Source organism: Betta splendens, chromosome 16, assembly GCF_900634795.4.
Source record: "Betta splendens chromosome 16, fBetSpl5.4, whole genome shotgun sequence".
NCBI classification, from domain to species: domain Eukaryota; kingdom Metazoa; phylum Chordata; class Actinopteri; order Anabantiformes; family Osphronemidae; genus Betta; species Betta splendens.
In genome coordinates, this window is record NC_040896.2 from 9,547,774 (window position 1) to 9,564,853 (window position 17,080).

The 17,080-nt window shown below is 45.4% G+C and overlaps 1 protein-coding gene across 3 annotated transcripts in view; it reads left to right on the plus strand.

Moving 5' to 3' along the window:
- The window catches only part of myom3 (myomesin 3), a 35,476-nt gene extending 18,847 nt beyond the window's left edge, over window positions 1-16,629 (plus strand). For 2 of the 3 annotated variants that reach the window (XM_041067883.2, XM_055503338.1), the window contains 24 exons: window positions 141-268; window positions 1,741-1,924; window positions 2,151-2,325; window positions 2,681-2,802; window positions 3,365-3,552; window positions 4,955-5,081; window positions 6,356-6,537; window positions 6,608-6,722; window positions 7,479-7,635; window positions 8,033-8,139; window positions 8,444-8,488; window positions 8,735-8,871; window positions 10,495-10,639; window positions 11,101-11,160; window positions 11,751-11,818; window positions 12,486-12,596; window positions 12,908-12,995; window positions 13,085-13,123; window positions 13,366-13,471; window positions 15,206-15,369; window positions 15,456-15,492; window positions 15,636-15,658; window positions 15,751-15,806; window positions 15,891-16,629. In XM_041067883.2, coding sequence (XP_040923817.1) covers window positions 141-268; window positions 1,741-1,924; window positions 2,151-2,325; window positions 2,681-2,802; window positions 3,365-3,552; window positions 4,955-5,081; window positions 6,356-6,537; window positions 6,608-6,722; window positions 7,479-7,635; window positions 8,033-8,139; window positions 8,444-8,488; window positions 8,735-8,871; window positions 10,495-10,639; window positions 11,101-11,160; window positions 11,751-11,818; window positions 12,486-12,596; window positions 12,908-12,995; window positions 13,085-13,123; window positions 13,366-13,471; window positions 15,206-15,369; window positions 15,456-15,492; window positions 15,636-15,658; window positions 15,751-15,806; window positions 15,891-16,160 — 2,834 coding nt within the window. In that variant the 3' untranslated portion in view covers window positions 16,161-16,629. Of the gene's footprint in view, window positions 1-140; window positions 269-1,740; window positions 1,925-2,150; window positions 2,326-2,680; window positions 2,803-3,364; window positions 3,553-4,954; window positions 5,082-6,355; window positions 6,538-6,607; window positions 6,723-7,478; window positions 7,636-8,032; window positions 8,140-8,443; window positions 8,489-8,734; window positions 8,872-10,494; window positions 10,640-11,100; window positions 11,161-11,750; window positions 11,819-12,485; window positions 12,597-12,907; window positions 12,996-13,084; window positions 13,124-13,365; window positions 13,472-15,205; window positions 15,370-15,455; window positions 15,493-15,577; window positions 15,659-15,750; window positions 15,807-15,890 lie in introns of all 3 variants that reach the window. The other variant, XR_005896826.2, reaches the window with a different exon arrangement.
- The last annotated feature ends 451 nt before the right edge of the window (window positions 16,630-17,080 follow it).

The window sequence follows — 17,080 nt, forward strand, 5'->3', positions numbered from 1 at the left end:
AGTCGAACAAAGCCCACATCTTCCTGAGGATTTTACCTGAGAGCGAGGCAGAGCTTCACATCCAGCCCTTTCTTTGTCGCTGACTCTGCGCTCACCGTTCTCTTCGTCCTCCTCCTCCTCCTCCTCCCTTTGCTCTGCAGGTCAGGTCAGGGCGCCTCTGCCGCCCACGGACGTCCACGCCTGCGAGGTGAGCGACACCTACGTGGTGCTGAGCTGGGCCGAGCCGGAACCCAGAGGCCGGGAGCCGCTCCACTTCTACGTCGAGCGGGTCAGCTCACGCCCACGCACGTGCACACGAAAACAAGTGCTTGTATTACACTAACTGGAGGCATGCTTCACCTCGGAGACAGAGTTTAGTTTGAGGCCAGGACAGTTCAACACAAAGGTCTGACGTCCGCTGTTTGAGCTGCTCACCTATAATGTAATTAGATATGTAATATACATATACGTATATACTACACGTTAACGTTGGTGATGCTCTGTCAGCCGGATCTTCTTCTGTTGCTGATACATTCAGGCAAATCCAACGTGCACAAAACACAAACCAATATTCTAATTAGTAAAGTGCAAATCCAGTCTGCGTCAGGACCAGTATTCTAGCATCAGCACTTCCTAGTCGTGTTTATTCAGTTCAATGCCGCAGCAATAGCCAAATTAACAGCAGGCTCTGAACTATAGCACTAATTAAGGCAATGAGGAGAGGAGTCTACCTGGGAACCTGCAAACTCATTACAGGCAAACGGACCTCGGTGCTGATCTTTCACATCATGCACTTTGGCTGTGAGGCTTTGCTGTGCTTGTCTGCATCTTTACTTTATGCTGATTTAAAAGTTCCTGGCCGCGATCTGGGTTTAAGGTGAATCAAAAGAATACTTTGTTCTTATGTGTGTAGTACATTGCAGTTTTTACATCAGTGGTTTGGAGCAATGTCTCAAAAAGTTTAAAAAAACTTTAGAAGTAAGATGTAAAATTCTAAATGAAAGTTTTCCAACAATGTACTGAAGAACTGACCTGCTCTTCCCAACAATAAAGGGCCTCGGCTGTTTAATATCAGGACTCCCATTATTGGAGCTTCTAGCTTCCAGCGCCAATAATCAGAAAACTGCCACAGGAAATACAATTTTATTGGACTTTTAGAAGTTAGTGAGGTAATAAAAGTGTCAAATCTGTCAAAGGCATCTGAAATTACTGAAGTCGGCTTTTTCAGTTTTGCTTCTATAATGAAGGGAACATTCAAATATCCCTTTCACCCTTGAGCAAGCGACTTCTAATCACTGACATGGTTCTATTGTTAGCTTTTCCCCTTTAAAAAAATGAAAGTCTGAGCACAGAAACGATGCCAATACAAGGCTGAGGAATGAAGTTGTACGTATGAACGAGCGGTAGCACCGTCAGCCACGACAACGAACTGAGGAATGAGGAAAACACGAGTCACACTTTACCTTTTTTTTTGTAGATTTGAGGATGCTTCTCTCAGTCTGTCAGTCTTTATTCATCTCTGCCCTTGTCTTTATGTTAAATGGTTTGCTCTAAACTCAAGACAATCATCATTTAACTGCAGAGTAAGTGATGGAACAGAGCTGGAATGAATTATGAGACTTTTTAAATTGTGTTTGCCAGTCTTTTGTGCAGATTGAATGCTGCAGCTTGTTTGTAGGATCCTGAATAATGAAGGTGTCCTTGAGACAGATAGTGCTTTTTGAAATGATCTGTGTTTTCCTCCCACTGCACCTTCACCAGTCGCCTGCAGGGAGGAGCAGCTGGGAGCTGGCCAGTCTGGATGCGCTGGTGAACTCTCCCCGGTTCCCCGTGTTCGACCTGCTCAAGGGCAAGCAGTACCGCTTCAGAGTGCGCTCCGCCAACAAGCACGGCGTCAGCGACCCGTCAGAGCCGAGCCGGCCCGTTTCCCTGCGAGAGCCACAGGGTGAGACAGCGCTCCGCTGCCCGTCCAGGACAGACATTAGGAGGATTTCCAACTGTACACAGCCAGTGAAATCGTGTGTCATCCTATAATAATACAACCTGAAGAAAATGGTTCTGGAAGCAGAGAAAAAATGGTTTAATTTGATCATAATAGAAACCATGAGAGTTTTTCAAACTCATATTAACAGTGATTATTTGCGCTGATGGCTCTTCCTGTCTCCCATCAGAGGTGCCGCCCCCCCCCCACTCCGTCACGGCCGTCAGAGACACCGACACCTCGGTGCTGCTGCAGTGGCAGGAGCCGGCGGAGAAAGGCCACGTCCTGGGATATTACCTTTATTACAGTGAAACCGGCAAACAGGACTGGAAGACTGTCAACAACAAGCCTTTTACCAGAACCAGGTAACATGGGCTGAAAGGGCATTCAGTGTTATTGAATAAATAGTTCAATAATTTATTTATTTATCTCCAAGTGACTCCTTAAAGCTCTGATGTGCCTTAGCTGCATCAAACATATTCTGTGTACGTAATGGAATTTCCAGCCTGAGCTGTATTGATCTGCTGCTGTTGCAGTTCATGAATCGTGCTTTGGATGCGACCGATCCTGCTTCCACCGAGTGTTTTACAGGAACACGTCCTGTCCCCCCGGTTTCAATGCTTCTCAGACCTCTGGATCCTACTGTTGATCCGTTGTTGGCTCAGCATGTTTTCACGTAGCACGTTTAGCGTGTTTTGTCTAAATGCCATCTCCCCTCAGCTTTACTGTTCACGGCCTCGAGACTCGAAGGGAATACGTGTTTCGGGTCAAGTCTGTGGGACGAGCAGGAAACAGCAGCTATTCGGAAGAGTCTCCACCCATTATCGTCAAATCTGCTATTCGTAAGTGCACCTGGCAGTCATTTCTATTTGGCCTGGACACAACCAAAGTGGCCTATGTTGAACTTTCTAATCATTTAATAATGGGTTTTATCTCATAGGTGTCAGATTAGTCAGTACTGCACATTTTATAAAGACTCAGTGAGTGGTTTTGTATAATGGGGTTCGTTTGGAGCTCTGCTGTGATGTGCAGATTCTTCTCGCGTCCTATATTAAAGCCTCACATCATGTGCTGTCTGTAGCCTGCAGTAGCGTAGCATGATGACTCGCTTTGTGTGCCATTCACTGTCAGAACACTCTCACATCTCTTCTGCTTTCACCTGGGGAGAAGTGGCTCAAATCCAGTCTGCGAGGACTAGATTTTGTTCAAATGGAATCAGTCAAATTCTCCTTGCATTCTCATTTCAGAGCGCTTTAATTCGGGCCTGGAGTTGGAGTCGCTGTATAAATTTGCAACTTTAGGCCGAAGTTGTTGAGCACTTTTCGGCATGTCTCAGACTCCTTAACAAGGACGGTGCTTAGCTTCTCTCTCTTTTTTCTAAACTGCTTTGTGGGTTTTATTCAGACGTTCCCTCAGCGCCATCTGCCATCGCCTTGCTGCTGTGCACCGGGTCCGAGATGGTGCTGGGCTGGAGGGCACCTGCATGGAATGGGGGAAGCCCTGTACGTGGCTACTACCTGGACCAGAGGGAAAAGGGCGCGGACGTTTGGAGAGAGGTCAACGTCAAGCCTGTCAAAGAAAGACGGCTTCAGGTCAGCAGTGCACGATGACGGCACGACGTGAAGGAGGGGATGTTGGCTCTCGAATCGTTAGTTCAACATAGATTTGAAGCCTCTTCGTGGAGTCAGGACACATTCGCTTCAGTTAAACAGATGCCGTGTGTAAGTTAGGTCTGAATTTAGCAGTTGCCATAAAATAATGAATATATTGGCTAAAGCTGCCTCATCCACATTGGTTGTGTCACTAGGCAACAAGCAGTGTCCATGGAGACCCAGAGGAAAGTTAAATCTTTAACCTGTCTCCTGGAGATTACAGGTGCTCAGTAATTAGGCTTTGTGCAAATATGTTATGTCTGAGTGGCTGTTTTTAGCTCCAGGGAGGAACGAAGACAAATCCAATTAGAAAGGAAATAATGACTGAACTACTGCACGTCGAGATGGTGAAGTGCAAGGTCTTCAGGTATGGAGACCTGTTGTGGAACTCCTGAGGGCAGGACATGCAGCGCCCCCTGTTGGCCAGACGTAAAACCAGCAGCTGTCTCACGTCAGTCGCACTTAAAATAAATAAAGAATAAAACTTTAACCTAAGTGTTCCAGAGAAAGAAGGTGTCAGACATTCAAATGCAGCCTGTTCGCCATCTAGTGGAGGACTTCTTCTTCTCTGTGTGAAGCCTGACTGTCTGTCGATAAAAGTGGTCAGAGGAGGATCTGTGTACAATAACAAGGCATTTGCTGTTAAGTTCTATCACTGTGCAAAAAGCTCCTTCTGGCTGTGCCGCTTGGTTGCTGGCGGAGCCAAGCAGCAAGTCACAATGCATGTGAATGTGGAAGTCTGTGCTAAGCTCAGCGAGGACGCGTTCCAAGGCAGTTCTCTTAAAGACAAGCGCAGTGCCAGCGGGAACGGAGCGCCTCCATTTACAGAGCGCTTTGTTCTTCCTGAAGAACCCGAAGACGTGGGGGAGAATCTGTGGATCGTGATGCTTCAGCATTTCAGTTTCACAGTCCATCACAAGTAGAAAATATCCCCAAATATTCACCTAAAAGCTCCAAGATGCTGCGATATTGAAAAATGTCAAAATAAAAAAATTTAAGCCGCATTTAAATATGAATGAACTTCATTCTGTAAACTGGTGCTACATCTGCATCCTTAATTAAAAAGGTCAGAATACATAAATAAAATTAATTAACAACTGCCCTTCACTGTTGTGTCTGCTGAAAAACCCAGAGTTCACAGATAAAATATGTACAAGGTTATTTAAGTCAATACAGTGACGTGATCCATCTTCTGTTTCTCTCTATTCAGCTTTCAGGAGTCACAAACATTAAGCACATTGACGTTAAACAACTGTTTCAGATTTATATTAATGCACCAGAATCTTTGTCACACAGTCACTGTTGAGCTCCCTTTGACTGAACCGTGTCCTCCGCTCTACAGGTGTCCTCTCTGTCCAACGGACTCGTCTACCAGTTCCGTGCGTTCGCTGCCAACGTGGTCGGCGTCGGGAAGCCGTCGGAGGCCAGCGACGCTTTTCTGTGCGAGGAGTGGACGATGCCAGAACCAGGTGAGGAGAATGTGTCAGTTCACTTAGAGATCTGCCTGAATGAGTGTGGCATGTTAGCAGCGTTTCATCGATGCGTCAGTTAAAGGGGTAAAAGCAGCTGATCTGATATAATCTCTGCATATTGAAGCGCAAACATTAAACAATATATGTACAAGTGGAGAAGCTTCGTCAACTAAATGATCTGTTTCCACTCACTCACATTTTAATTGTAGTCAAATTTATGCCATTAAAGTACATTCGGTTCTTTCACAATAAAAGACGCTAAAACTGTATATTTGCATGCTGTGGCATTAAACTGCTGAATGGAGGCAGAGGTCGGTGGTGGAGGCTGTGTGTAATACCTAAAACACCAGCTCCGTGCCAGTAAGTGACGCGAGTGTGGAGGATTTGACCTCTCGCATTGTGTCTCTGCTGCTGAAGTGGTTCTGAGCTCGACATTGAACCGACTGTCAGCTACACGTGAAAAATAAAAGATACAAAAACAACAGCAAAAAATCCCGAAAGGCTAAAATGTTAATGCAGTGACAGTCAGAAAAATGTTTAATCCCTTAATCCTCTTATTACAAAGTCCACTCATCACAGCCCCACTGTTCTCAATGGCTTCGCAATATTTACTGAAAATAAATAAAACAATATAGATCAATTTAATAATAATGTGGCATTAATGGAGCACATAGAAGTGAATCGGACCTCAGAGACACAGAAGCTTAGAAATGATCAGATCGTTTGAACAGTTCAACTGGATAAATGATGGAGTGCTTTAATCTAGTGACGAACCATGTTGTGTAGCCTGTTAGAAGAAACATCGGGAAACCGTAAAATCCACCTGATCTCACGTCAAACAAACCCTGAGTCTGTTACCGGACGCTGCCGCCAGCATTCGAAGCTCCACCAGCCGCTCAGCAGCGACCGCGCGGCTCCAAACTCGCCCGCATCAGCGTCGCCTGACATTAATATTGAAAATGGAGAGAGGCTCCCTCACACATGCCACATTTAAAGCTCCGCTCATTAATCTCGGCGAATGGGCTTTTCTCCACGCTGTTAATAATTCAAAAGTGACCGAAAATCATTAAGGCAAATTAACTACCATGTGGCAGCGTGGTCAGGAGGGGTAGATTAAGGAAAGTCACTGTACTAATTGGGGCTCCGCTGTTATGTCTGGTTCCTTTTGGTCAACTAAACCCTGAATGTTCCTTTGTCTCGATGTAAAACCTTATTGCAGTTCAGCCATTGGGGTTTCAGACACACACCCTGTTGTCTGTCCTCTCTTCAAGGCTGCCCCTACGACCTGGAGCCGAGGGAGGTGAGGGACGGCTCCCTGGTGCTGCTCTGGGCCCCTCCTTTATATGAAGGCCGCAGCCCCGTCACTGGCTACTTCCTGGAGATCAGCCGGGGCCATGAGTCAGACGACTGGACCGCTCTGAATGGCAAACCGGTGTCTGACACACGCTACGAGGTGAGACGCTGCGGAGCCAACACCAGGGCCGGACTCAACACTGAGCTAATGCCTGATCAATATTTCACAGGTGTCAGGTCTTCAGACAGGTGAGATTTACCGATTCCGTGTATCAGCTGTCAATCAGGCTGGAGTGGGCCGCGCCTCCCTGCCCTCTGAGCCAGTCACAGCTCAGAGCAAACCAGGTCAGACACCAGCCTCAGTGTGTACTAATGCTGTATGTGATGATAAAAACTCCCAAAGGCCTAAAATAGTGTATTAGCAAGAATCGATATACTCATAGTAGAACAGTATGTATCATGATGGAGAGGATACGCTTCAGTATATTATGTAATAACTACATAAGAAATGTTACCATTCAGCAGTTCAGGTTTCAAACTCAGCGCTAAATAAACCACTGTCCTCCGTGAATCTTTGCATGTAAATTCTGAATTAAAAATCAATACGGTGTTTCTGAAAATCGAAACAGCATCACACAGGCACAATATTGCAATTCTCAAGTGCATTGATTTTTTTCTCACGCCCCTAATTTACCATAATAGGAAAAGTTTTCACACAGCCTGTGGAGTATTCATTAAGGGAAACAAGCTTCTGGGCCCCATTTGTAAGCAACTAGGGAAAACAAATACAACAGGATTGTTTCTTATTATCTGGAACCCAGAAGGAGTTCTCTTAGCATAAACACAGAGTATAACCTAAGATTCAAGGAAATGAATAAACAACATTTTCAAAATGTCAAACTCTTCTCTCCAATTAGCTTTTTCGTGTCCTCCTGGACAATAAGAATCAAGATCAATGCAGTGGTGAATAATGTAACGTGACGCATATGTAATGTATGAAATAGTGAAACATACTTCATGAAGAATATTAAAGGCCATCCTTCGTTTTTCATCCGCACCTTTTATTTTGCTGTTGAATCAAACCTCTTATATTATCCTCAGGCACCAAATCCATTGAGATTGGTGTGGATGAAGATGGCTTCATATTTTTGGGCTACGAGAACGAGGAGGTGAGCGACGAGAGCAAGTTCCTCTGGAGCAAAGACTCGGCCGAGCCCGTCGACGCCGGCAGAGCCCGACAGGAAACCACCCAGAACCGGTAGTTACTGTTGTGGGCAGAAAAATGTTGTGGTTGCAGCCTCAGTGGAGACATTAAGGCTCAGCGCAGGTTAATGCTCCCACTTATCAACACTGTGCATGGACAAAATGTCATGTTACATGTTTAAAGACCAAGATTTGGACCTGGTTCAAACCAATTGAATTCAGTTTGTAAATTGGCATTTTGGGAGTTCTCCTACAGGGTGCAATCTTTTTGGATTAACCCAATTTTGCGCTTTGAGCTGTTTTTCTCAGCACGTGAAGCCTGAATCGGTTTCTTCCTATGTTCTGGATGCTGGAGGAGCAGTTCTGTGTGAAGAAAGGGGCTGTGGCCGTGACGCAGAGGGACAATAACGGGCTGAAGGTGCTTCTCAGACGGGTTTCTCTCTGTCCTCCAGGTCAGTGCTCACCTTCACCGATGCCTCCGAGGAGGATCTGGGTCGCTACACGGTGGAGATGAGCGACGACCCCCGCCTGTCATCCAGCTACGACTTCACAGCCGAAGGTGAGACGTGTAGAGGCAGCGAGCTTTAACTTGGCAAGAATGAAAAGGCTGTTGTTTCAGACGCCGCTGGCAGCTGATGGAAATATACACAGGCCTTAATTTTAAGGGCCATCAAGCTTTTCTCTCAAGCAAAGAATTCAGCGTCTTACAGCTACTTCCACAAGGTCACTTGTCACTTTATCCAAGCTCATGTTCTCAATCAAGCTTCCGTGGAGCAACGCTCACCACCGTGCGATTCTGACAGTGTCGCTGTTTCCAGGAAGTGTAATTAACCTTCAGCTGTTGTACTTTTTGTATTTTTCAGACCTAGAACGACTTAAAGAACTCAGCTGGCAAGTCAGAAACCCGGGTAAGTACCATGTTATAAGAGGTTTCTCATGTAGATGATGATGATGATGATGATGAAGAACACTGTGGACTCTGTGCCTTGATAAGGAAACAGATCGTTTATTTACTGTAGCGGCGTGAAACAAAGTAAATCTGCTTCTAGCCTGTTTCTAGTCATTGTTTTGTTAAACACTCACTTCTTCCACTTTAACAATTCTAAGGTGTTTCAGTTCATCCCGTAATGTTCTGTTTCATTCACCTTTGGCAGTGATAGCTCTGAAGTCGGGCTGGCAGGTGGAGGTTTCTGGGACGGGTGCCGTGCGTCTGTGGCTCCAGACAGAGAGTCTGAGTGATTCTGCTGAGCTTCGTCTCGTCTTCAACGACCGGGAAATCTCCAGCACTGCGGTGAGAAGCGCCGCGGCGTTAAACCGTCCTGTCAAGGACGCCTCCAAAGGAAGTCTGTCTGTGGTTCAAGGCCGCATTGTGTTTCATAAAGGTTACACATTGTTATTGCAGTTCTATGAACGTCTGTCACAACCCCTTAAGTGAATATTGTGGTGGGGACCCCTGCCGAGCCTCACTGTTCATTATGTCCCCATGCAGCACTGAACGAGACAGCTGGAGCCCAAATTAACTGACTGAGAGTCTCACTTTTTACATTTCAGCATATTCTGACTGTTTTGTTTTTGATATTAAGCCCAACATTTATTGAGTTTAAATTAATTTAAATTAAATTGGATAAACTCAGGTTTAGGAGAAATTATGGCATTTTCTCTACTAAGAACCATCATTCAAAAATGAACAACAATAGTCAAATGATATGATGTCAAATGATATAAAAAACTAACTATTGCTAGTCTTATAGGGACGGACTCAAACTCCTCATCTGTCACACCTGGCGATGGCTCTTTTCATCATTGGACCAAACAGTGTGGGCTGACGTTCCTCTAAACCAAAACACACTGGACAATGATCCTCCAGCCGAAGCACGCGGCTGCAGAGGTTTGAAGGGGTCGGACTTGGCTCAGTCAAAGCTGGAACGATGCTCCAGTATAGAAGCAGTGAGGAGCTGAGACATTAAATATCTGCTGGTGTTAAACAGCTGCGAAAAGGGAGTCTGTACAACAAGGTGCAACTTTCTAAATATATTGAGTCCCTAGTTTTAGTACTTTTGCAATAACACCATTGGCACAAGTTCATCTACTCAGTATCGCACAATGGTATTAACAAAATGTAATAATATGACAAGCTGTCTGTAAACGCACATTGAAGCCCGATGACCTAAACTTAAGAAGCTCAAACCTAAAATGAATGTGACCGAACCTCCCAGTTGCTGATACGTGTCATGATACCCAGCTCAAAATAAGCGTCCCAGCCGTGAAGGTTATTGAACCGTGTGCCGACACGTCCACAGAGGAGAAAAACAAACACAATCCTGTGTATTTATTGTGTTCTGACAAACCTACAGCTGTGTGTGTGTGTGTGTGTGTGTGTGTGTGTGTGTGTGTGTGTGTGTGTGTGTGTGTGTGTGTGTGTGTGTGTGTGTGTGTGTGTGTTGTTTGACATGCAGCACGTCCCATTCATTGCTTGTATTTCATTTTCATTTTTCCCATTATTTCCCAGTATCAGAGTTCCATCTGAACAGTACTGATTACACATTATTTCTAAATGATCACAGCTGAGGTTTGCGAATTCAAAAGCCATTTAGATGATTAGGGCCCTTAGGCTTACCATACATCACAAATCACATCCGCCACTGAGGCCTATCAGCATGCAAGGCGTACACTTATCTTGATGAACATAAAAGCCATGATAATGAGCTCAAAGGCTTTTTTTTCCTCTGGATCTGTGTTTGTTTGTGCTGGAAAAAAGAATATTTCATGTGATTCCACTTGTCATAATCAGGCTCACGTCCTATTCTCTGTGGAGGACTGAGCCTTTACGGTGCAGCGCAGGCGCCGCCGTCTGGGATCGCCTGCCTTCATATGAGCTCACTTGTGTGTTGTGTGTGTTGTCTCTCTTGTCCAGCACCGTAAGATCAGCTTGGACAGGGCCAGAGGTCTGGTGGAGATGCTGATCGACCCGCTCTCTGAGGAGGACGAGGGCTCGTACACGGCTCAGCTGCGGGACGGCCGCGCCAAGAACCAGGCCACGCTGGTGTTCGTGGACCAGAGTGAGTGACAGTGGTGGTGGAAACACAACTAAAACAACTCGCATCAAACAGCGGCGCATTAAAAAATGATGAAATTATATTTTTCCTTCCTTATTGTGACACGTCCTGTAAAAACAGGCTGTTAACGTGCAAATTAAATGAATTTAATGATTTGTTTGTTCACTCTTTCACTCACAGAAGCTGCACGATTTTTAAACCTCTGAGCTCATACTGGAAAACTTCCCTTGACTGTTTGTGTGTGAGGGTTTTTGATGTCGGTTCTTTTTTCAGTCCACATATTTTGCCACCTGGACAACAACAACTTTAAAAATAGAGCTGCTTTTTTAATAGCCCTCTGTCCTCGCTTGACTTAGTTTGTGTTGTGAGAGCAGGTTAAAAACAGCCCTCCGCCCGTCTGCACCATAGCGCACCCACCGGGGGTCCGATTTGACTCACGCTGATGTTGTTTGTGTCCCCGTCAGAGTTCCGCGAGGCGCTGGCGTTGGCCGACGCCAGGCGACGTGACCGCCAGAGAAAATCCGGTGAGACGTTTCCCAATAACAAACATCCACTATGAAAAAGCCTGTGGTACTTGGCTCAATAGCGCTGAATCAAAGCCACGCTCGTTGCAGGGGATGATCCTCCCAGCTTTTATTGAATTGCTGAAACAGTGGCTGCGTTGCGTCAGTGTATTACATAGCGAGAGTGACACCACATCGCTGAGAGAGATGCAAACTCTGACTCTTTCATCTCAGTTCAAGGTGAGCGTCGCAGCAGGCAGTGGCAAAAGCCTTTGCAATGACATTTCATCTGAATTCCTCAAATAAGAGCGCAATGGAAAGCTCTGCGGCGGATGGAGGCCGGCGCCTGCCTCTGCAAACCCCCACTCACTATATGCTCTATTCAAAGTCCATAAAACATGAGATGCAAAAGAAATATTTCACCACGCCAGGCTTGTCCGTCCCATCAGCGTCTGTCGCTCGCATGATCCAGCTATAACTGCTGCAATCACCTTGGACTGAGATATCATTGTGCATTAGTGTTTCATTGGCTGCTCTAAATAAATCACTGAGTGATGGACAGTGTTTGTACGACTCAGCGCTGATGCTTCACCAATCCATTGTTTTCCAAGGACCCTATTTCCAGGAGTTCTTGACGTGGAGTGTAAATCAGGAGTGTGAACTGGTTATAAAGTGCAAGGTACTTTTGTTATTTAAATGCGTGTGATAACGTAAACGTAGCATTTCACAGAATTTTACCACTAAACAAACAGTAGGAATAATTTGACTGGCATTAATAACCTCTAACCTAATAAGAGCTGCGCTTCTGTGTAGTTTAGCGCTAATCTGATCCTGCAGGACGTTTCATGTTGCTCCCATATCTCGTACGTCATCATCTGCATTCATTGGATAATATCGTGGTTTGGATCAACTGGCGACTTGTAGGCGTGAGTTGCAGAGTAAAAAGCTCTTTCCCTCTCCATGTGTCGATCTTTATGCCTGGCCCTGGGGTGAGCGGGCGACCCGTGTAGCCTGGCTCTGCCCCAGTGACAGCTGGGACCGGCGCCAGCCGCCCTGCGACCCTCAGCGGATGATAGGAACCATCCACAGCTTTCATAACAGTGGCCATCGTTGTTGGGAAAGATGCTAGTGTGAAACTGTCTTAAGAAGTAGACAAGTGGAGTTTGGTACATTCAAAAAGTCGTTTTTATACTGGTTGTATAATGTTGGTTGTTGTTTATTTGCATGTAACTAACTAGTCCCCAAAACTGCCAACAATAAATAATCCAATTCACAAATACCTCAAATCAACAAGTAGAAACATGCAGATGGACTGTGTTCACAGGTGTGTGTCTGTGCACACACAGGTGACAAATACGAACGAGGACACGTCTCTGAAGTGGCACAAAGACGGCGTGGAGGTGACTCAGGTTGTGTATGAGCAGTCCTCCGGGCTCAGCACGCTCACCATCCCTCAGGTACACAATGATTTGCCCTCGTGTATTTTTGGCTGCTACAGTGGCCGTAGGGAAGCGTGTGAAGAGTTCAGACGAATGTGGATCAGTATTCATTAACGGCAGCTGGAGAAGCAGAGGACATGAGATAAACAGGCTGACAGACAGTTGGTCTTTATAGGATTAGGGCCCGATTCACCTTGGAGTGTGGTTAAAGCTGAACCTGGAAATAAAATATGAATTTAAATATTTGGGTGTTCTTCAGAGATATCAATATTTAATTTGAAAAGTCATGAATATGTTTAATTCGAACGTAGTGGATGGTCTTCCCACAGCTCACGAAGAAAGAGACAGGCTCCTACAGAGCTGTGGTGTCGGATAAGAGAGGAGTGGATGTCAGCACCTTGGAGCTACAGGGTGATGGTGAGACGTTACCGTGTCGACAGTCAACAGACAATAATCCCCATTCTTTACGCTGTGCATTCACGTTTCCAATCCTTCTTTTTATTTAGTGTATGACAAGCTTCTCCGGCAACTGAGTAAACAGTGCGGTGAGTTCTACGCGACCTTAGTGAAATGTGGCAGTGGCTTGTTTGTGCACCAGGTGCTGTGCTGGGATGAGGATTATGTAACTCAAAGCCATGTTTAATTAATTGCAGTGTGTGTTGAATTATGTGCTGAGGTCCCCAGATAAGAATATTGCCAAGGAAACAGAAATGCATTCAGACTGGCATTAAATAATGAGGAGTGGTCCCGTCTCTCTCTCTCTCTCTCTCTCTCTCTCTCTCTGCAGCATTGTCAGCCGGCCCACTGAGCATTCAGAGCACCGCTGCGGGTTTCAAGCTCTACTGCTCTCTCAAATACTATATAAGCTACCTGAAGACGAGCTGGTACTTCAAGTGAGTTCACAAGCAGAGCATCCAAAGGTTTGGTTGAAGAAATTTGAGCCAGTGCTGTGCAAAAGTATTGAAAATCCCAATGAAATGCCGAAACATCTGCAGAGGAAAACTAATGGAAAGTAGCTGCAGTGCCACCTACAAGTGTGGCCACGCTGGGGGTAGTGAGTGTCAAGCTAAACCACAGAAGGAGCTCTATGACAGCTGTGGGTTACTGTGAGTCACAGCTGCACCTAATCCGTCTGCACACAGAAGTGAAAAACAACTCCTCCTCGTGTAAGCAACACAGAGGTTCGGGCACTGAATTCTAGAGGAGACGAGACAGGAGCCTCCTGAGAGTAGACACAGGTGGTGGAGTAAAAACTGAACGCTTGACGGCAACCTCTGGACCCCGTAAAGCCGTTTGAAGGCATAATAAAGGAAATGTAGAGGACAGCGTTTATGAGAGCAAGAGTTCACTAGTTCCATATGAAGAAGGAGAAACCACACAGAGAATTAGTTCAGGTGTGTATAACCCACATTATTCCCCCGAGGAAGAGGGCAGGCCTTATTTAACTTTCATCTAAGCTTCATGAAATGTGAATCACTCGAGTGCTGCACACGAGCAGAACCCAATAGAGTTGAGTAAATGACACAGGTAATAACAATATGTTAATCTACTGTGACATTTCCCCTAATGAGGGAAGAGTCCGAGGCTGCTTCACCGAAGCTGCGCCTCCGCGACGCTTGTTAAAGTTCATCTGCTAACAAGCTGAAAAGTTCACTATGTGAGTATGACATAACAGCTGGATCTCCAGGCCTGCATGCAAATGTTATTATGTAGCAGATGGGGCCACATCTGGACACTGAAACACCTGCTTCATTTATTTCATCTATCAGAATCAGTTTGACAGCGTTCCGCACGTCATTCTCCGCAGCCAAACGTTGTCCGAAGCCCAAATGTTTGATCACATAAAATATGTAAACTTGAGAAAATTGTGTAGTGCTTTCTCAATTTAAACATCTCAAGCCACTTTGCACAGGACGCCTGCAGCTCTGTCATTAACGCCACTCTAATTCTACAATTTCACCATTTACCGTTTTAAATGGCGTGGCCCAGCATTAGAACCATCTCCTGGCAGAGCTGCTGTATAGAATTGAGGCTGCACAGATGAGATGCACCTAATACAGTGGCCAGCGGGTGTATACGTATTAGAATAAGCAGATCTTAGGGTTTTATGTGGTTGGATTTTTACAGCAAGGACTTAATTATGATCTCTGCTTTGTATAAATTACATATAACTTGTATAAAGTACTGTGTATAATCTGTAGACTAAAAATAACAGGTTCCTTTAGTAAGGCTACTAGCACCACCTGCTGGAGGCTGCAGAGAATGACATCACAACAGGACTAAAGGTTTGATGCAGGCAGACACGTTTTTGATCAAGAATGGAAAGACTTTAATTTGTCTGAACTGAAGACGAGGTTTGAACTAGAAGGAAGAACGGGTGCTTTGTCTGACATCTGCATTTCTGCATACTGACTAGTAGTAAGTTAATATACATACAGTAAGAATAACTTTAGTGAGCGGTGGATTATGACTAAAACCAATGGCAGTGCTTTGATAGCGAGAGAACACTTGTCAAACAGGACGTCGCTCGTTCGGATGGAGCCGGGGCAACAATCTGCCTGTCGCCGTGAGCCGTGAGCCACACAAAGCCACATCAAAGCAGTAAGTGTGTGCTGCTGCCACCGCAGGGAGAGGAGGATGGACCAGGAGGCCAGAGCCAAACCGGGCAGCAGCATGCAGAGCGTCTGGATCGAAGTGTTCAACCCGACAGACAGCGATAGAGGCAAATACACCTTGGAGATGTTCGATGGTACAGAGACACACAAGCGGCACCTGGACCTGTCCGGACAAGGTCAGCGCACGATGCTGTGGTTTGTGGAGCAAATGTGATGTGAAGAAATACAAGCTGTTGATGAATTCTGCCACAACTTCCAACAGCCTTTGACGACGCCATGCAGGAACACCAGAGGTTGAAGTAAGTGAGCTCCACATGCAGTAGATGGTGCACAGAGTAAATAGTAACGAGCCAGAGGTTACACGGTGACTAGCGCTAACTTCAGGGAACAGATCGTTGTGTCCAACCTGCCACTGATTTGATCCTTCGTCTTCACCCACCAGACAAGCAGCCGCTGCAGAGAAAAGTGAGTCAGAGGTCATGTGGTGATGTTCCCGTGGACAGAAACATTAAAACATGCTGCTCAGCAAAGGTTTACTCTTGCTTCTTTTGCTTCAGATCGAGCTAAGGTGACAAAAGGGCTTCCTGATGTGGTCGCCATCATGGAGGGGAAGGTACTGACTACACAGCCCTGCTGCCTGCAGTGTGTCGCTGCAGATTTTACTCTATATTCATGTTTTTCACCCTTTTATCCTCAGACTCTGTGTCTGACGTGCTTCATCGATGGTCAACCGGCTCCAGAGATCTTTTGGCTTCGCAACGACAGGGAGATTGTTGGCCAGGCCCAGTTTACCATAACTAAGGAGCCTCAGTGCAGCACCATCACGGTCCACGACGTCAACATGGAGGACTCGGGAAAATACAGCATCATTGTACGAAATCCGTATGGTTCTGATTCAGAGGATGTGACCGTGAGTGTGTACAAGCACGGGGAGAAGCCTCCAGCGCACGCTGTGGAGATGGGCTGAGCCAAACTGTTTGGTCTGTTCTGTAGATTCAAGTCCACAGGTAGATAGATGGATGTGGGATGTAGGAATTTGGTGGCGAACTACACGTTGTGCATGTGGAAAAGGTGTCACTGAAGATTAAGGAAGAAAGAGGGATTCTCCACAGTTCGTAACATGTCCTCGAAGTGAAAGTGACATTCTAAATTGTGAATGACATTAAAATATTCATAGTCGGTTTTCTCGTGTGACAGAAATATAGAAGTGCAAATTTTGCAAGACCCGGTTCAGTGGTTACAAAACACAGAACTGCTTCATTTAAGACACTGTGTGAATGTGGTGCTTCAGTGTTGTGTAACTTTCTGTTACACAGCATATCGTAACCTAATGCACTAATCTCACAACGCTGTTAAAATGGATTATGCACATTTTCCTGCTATTTACCTGTGTGCATCCTTTTGTGTGCATTTATCAATAAAGCAGTTAGAAAGCACTTGTTCACTTGTGTATTAATTTAGTCATTTTGTTTCAAAATGTGTTCTAATTATTCAGACACCTGCATTTGTAACATGAACTATTGCAATCGCTTATTAAGAAAACTGTAGACTGCAGCATTTTTGAATGTGTGTGGTTGTGCAAGCAGAGGTTGTGTCTCTTAAAAGCAAATAGTCCTCAATGTCATCAACCCCAAAATGAAGCCAGGTACATTCAGAGTTTCTGGGATCATAGTGAAGCACACGTAAGAGACGCTCCATTGCAATCTCTTCTTTTTCACACTCTAAATTCCGCTGCATTTATAGCACATGCAAAATAATTATTTAAATGTGTCCATGTTTGTTTTATCCGCCACTTGCATCATTTGTCCCTCAAGTGAAGACAATACAAAATAGCTGCAGACACAAAGTCTTGCTTTTTATCCTAGTACACTTGTGCAACTTGTGCAG